The sequence below is a fragment of the Megalopta genalis genome, unplaced genomic scaffold (assembly GCF_051020955.1).
Source record: "Megalopta genalis isolate 19385.01 unplaced genomic scaffold, iyMegGena1_principal scaffold0027, whole genome shotgun sequence".
Classification (NCBI taxonomy): domain Eukaryota; kingdom Metazoa; phylum Arthropoda; class Insecta; order Hymenoptera; family Halictidae; genus Megalopta; species Megalopta genalis.
The window spans coordinates 2207017-2210730 of NW_027476097.1; the positions used below are offsets into that span (position 1 = coordinate 2207017).

General features: G+C 43.1%; 1 protein-coding gene across 1 annotated transcript; it reads right to left on the minus strand.

The window, feature by feature from the left end:
* Nucleotides 1-422: 422 nt before the first annotated feature.
* On the minus strand, nt 423-3429 carry LOC143260984 (uncharacterized). The gene is made up of 4 exons (XM_076527623.1): nt 3337-3429; nt 2397-2571; nt 1296-1471; nt 423-1211 (listed from the first exon to the last, which is right to left on the minus strand). Exons 1-4 carry the CDS (start codon nt 3427-3429, stop codon nt 423-425), a joined length of 1233 nt encoding a protein of 410 aa, XP_076383738.1.
* Between the last annotated feature and the right edge of the window lie 285 nt (nt 3430-3714).

Sequence of the window (3714 nt, forward strand, 5' to 3'; positions counted from 1 at the left end):
CCGGCAAAGACAGGAAAGTTCCTCCAGGCATGACCGTCATAAAACAATGTCAGGCTGACCCTTCGGAACCTTTCCTTCTCTATAACTAGTCCCGGCCATCGAGACCGAGAGAAACGATTTCCCAAAAAACCTGGGCTCGAAAAACAGCCGGTTATGCACGTCCGTGTCATAAAGACATTAGTGCTGTGCGCTAACATACCGACCACCTTGAACGGTTACGTTCTAAATTACTAAATTGATAGTGCACCGCTCAATTTACATTTTAAGAGGGCTGGTCTAGTTTGTCGTTGTAACGAATGATTGACAATACTACTGTCCTAACTTAACTGTAGTTACACTAATACGCATGTATACATAATGGGAATAAGTATTCACAAATTTCTGAGTGATTACAAGTTCTAACGGTGTTTGGGTGTATTATCTTATTCCGGGTCATCAATGGGAAGTGGGGACAATTTTTTAATGGCCCGCTGGTAGGTCCCCTGGGCCGTCTTGACTGTCGCGACTCTCACTATTTTGTCCCCGCCTGGACAAATGTCAATGATCCGTCCTAGTTTCCAGGTTAACGGAGGTGTGTTGTCTTCCCGGATGATCACCAATGTACCCTTCTTGTGCTGGGTGTCATTCGGGATATGCCATTTGTTTCTGGTGTGCAGCGTCTGTAAATATTCATTACTCCACCGATTCCAGAAGTGTTGTTTCACTCGCTGGATGTGTTGCCATGACGAAAGTTTGTTAACGGGTGTGTCTCGCAAATCGTACTCAGGGAGTTGCATTAACGAATCACCTATTAGGAAGTGACTGGGTGATAAAGCAGTAAGATCGTTCGGATCTGAGGAGAGGGGAGTTAGGGGACGGGAATTCAATATGGCTTCTACTTCGATAATATAGGTGTTCAGTTGCTCGAATGTGAACAGCTCGTTTCCTATAGTTTTGTACAAATGTCCTTTAAAAGACTTTACGGCGGCCTCCCATAATCCACCAAAGTGTGGAGACCGAGGCGGAGAGAAGTGCCAATTAATTCCCTGGTCCGATAAAAAACGATTAATTTTACTATTGTGCTCGTTGGAGCTGAGAAATCTTTGAACTTCTGTGATTTCGTTTTTGGCGCCGACGAAATTAGTGCCGTTGTCGGAGTAAATGTTCGTGGCCTTTCCTCTTCTGGCAAAGAATCGCTTGAATGCTCCTAAGCAAGATTCAGTGGTAAGGTCCTATGTAAGTTCTAGATGAACGGCCTTGGTCACGAAGCATACAAAAATCGCTACGTACGTCTTGATTTTGCAACGATTACGAACCTTTTTTTCCTTTATAAAAAATGAACCACAATAATCCACGCCTACGTTTTGAAACGGTCGTGCCCTGGTGACTCTATTCTTGGGTAAGTCGCCCATTATATATGCTGGGACCTTTGGTTTTACTCTAAAACACCTTATACATTTGTGTATGACGATCTTTGTGGCTCTCATTCCATCTATTGGCCAATAAATTTGTCGGACCGCATTAAGAGTTGCCTGTGTGCCTGCGTGCCAGTGACGTAGGTGCTCGCTTTCAATTATCAAATTTGTAATATGGTGCCTATGGGGTAATAACAATGGCTGTTTTTGACAGTAACTTAATGGGGCACGTCTTAGCCGACCTCCTACTCGTAGAAGCTTATCCTGATCGAGGAATGGATTTAAATTTAATATTCTGCTCCCTTTGGGCATAGCTGTTTTTCGTTCCAAACAGTTTATTTCTATCGGAAATGCCTCTAACTGGGCTTGTTTAATGATAACTAAATGCGCCTTGCGAATTTCTGTAGTTGATAAATTTCCCGTAAGTCTGTTTTTCGATCTACAATTGTGAATGAATCGTAGTGTGTAAGCTACAATTCTATTAAGTCGCGCAATGGAAGAGTATCGCGTTAACAGGTCATTCGTCCCTTCTCGTGCAAGGAACGTTATTGTGGTTTTCCGCTTGAGAATTTCTCTTTGCGGAATGTCCAATTGTGGCCAAAAGCATTCGTCTAGGGAGAGCCACGCAGGACCGTTTAGCCATACCTTATTATTCATAAATGTGGATGCCAATTGTCCGCGAGAAATATAATCTGCTGGATTATCACGTCCTGATACGTGCATCCAGTTACGTGGGTCCGAGTCTGTTTGAATTTCGCTGACTCTATTGGCTACAAAGGTTTTCAGCAAATGTGGAGCTGTCCTAATCCACTGCAACACAATAGTTGAATCTGACCAAAACCTAATCGCGTCAAAAGTTATATTGGTCAACGCCTTCGCTACCTCCTTATACAATCACGTTAATAACCTAGCCGCGCAAAGCTCTAACCGCGGTAATGATAGGATTTTAAGAGGGGCTACTTTTTTTGGATTTTGCGCATAATAGAGAGACCCGTACCCTACCTGAGTGGTCTAGGGTACGAATGTATATGCAAGCGCCGTAGGCCCTTTCACTAGCATCGCAGTAGCCGTGGAGTTGTATTTCTCGTGAGGTTTCTAACATTACCCTCCGAGGGCACGAAAAATTGTCTAATTGAGCCAGTTCATTTCTGGTTTCTAACCACACCTCGGCTATATCCTGCGGAATTGGTTGATCCCAAGTGACTTTCGACTTCCAAATGTCTTGCATAATTATTTTTGCCCGTATAATCACGAGAAGTCCAAGGGGGTCGAATAATTGCGCTATTTGAGATAAAACTAGTCGCTTAGTGAGTCTAGTTTCGCTAAAGGAGTTTACCGCGTAAGTTACGGAATCACTGGATGGATTCCAAAAAACTCCCAGAGTTTTCTTTGTCTGACTGAGATCTAAGCATATCGCTTGTCGATCGTCATGGTCCTTTAAATCGCTAATCAACTTATGGTTATTTGAGGCCCATTGACGTAGATGGAAGCCCCCATTTCTAGCTAAATCAATCAACTCATTGCGTAAGTTGATTGCTTCATTGAAGGTAGATGCGCCGGTGAGCGAATCATCGACATAGAAATCTTCTTTAAAGGTTCGCGACGCATTCGGAAATCTGATCTGTTCATCTTCGGCTAGTTGCTGTAGACATCGTACCGCTAAAAAAGGAGCCGAAGCGGTTCCATACGTGACCGTATTTAATTGGAACGTTTTGATTGACTCTTCCTTCGAATCGCGCCATAATATTTTTTGAAATTTCGCATCATCGGGATGCATTTTAATCTGCCTAAACATTTTTTCTATGTCTGCTGTCAGGACGAACATGTGAAAGCGAAATCGTAGTAAAATTGCCCATAAGTTATCTTGAATGGTGGGACCGACCAAAAGTGCGTCATTTAAGGATACGCCCGATGAGGATTTAGCCGAGGCATCGAAAACTACCCTGACCTTAGTAGTGAAGCTGCACTCCTTTATTACCGCGTGGTGCGGTAAGTAAAACTCCTTGCCATCTCGTGCATCACTGACTTCTGTCATGTGGCCTAATGCTAGATATTCTGACAGGAATTGTTTATAATGTATAAGAAGATCAGGGTCTTTGCAGAATTTGCGTTCGAGTGAATAAAATCTCTTGAGAGCAAGACCTCGAGATTCGCCTATGAAATTTTTCCTATCGTTAAATGGCAAGCGCACGATATAGCGTCCATGTACATCGCGAACTGTATTTTCAACGAAGTGATTTTCACATGCCTGTTCTTCGCTAGATAAATTTTTGCGCTCTGCTATTTCTTCTATCTCCCAAAACTTTGTTAGCGCATTGTC

Bases quoted from the DNA above. Each gene is read 5' to 3' on its own strand.
- LOC143260984 (XM_076527623.1), bottom strand. From the start codon at position 3,429: ATGACAGAAGTCAGTGATGCACGAGATGGCAAGGAGTTTTACTTACCG. The intron at 2,572-3,336 runs GTAGTTTTCGAT...CCAATTCCGCAG, and splicing joins GCTTCACTACTAAGGTCAGG to GATATAGCCGAGGTGTGGTT. The intron at 1,212-1,295 runs GTTCGTAATCGT...GAACTTACATAG, and splicing joins TTTTTATAAAGGAAAAAAAG to GACCTTACCACTGAATCTTG.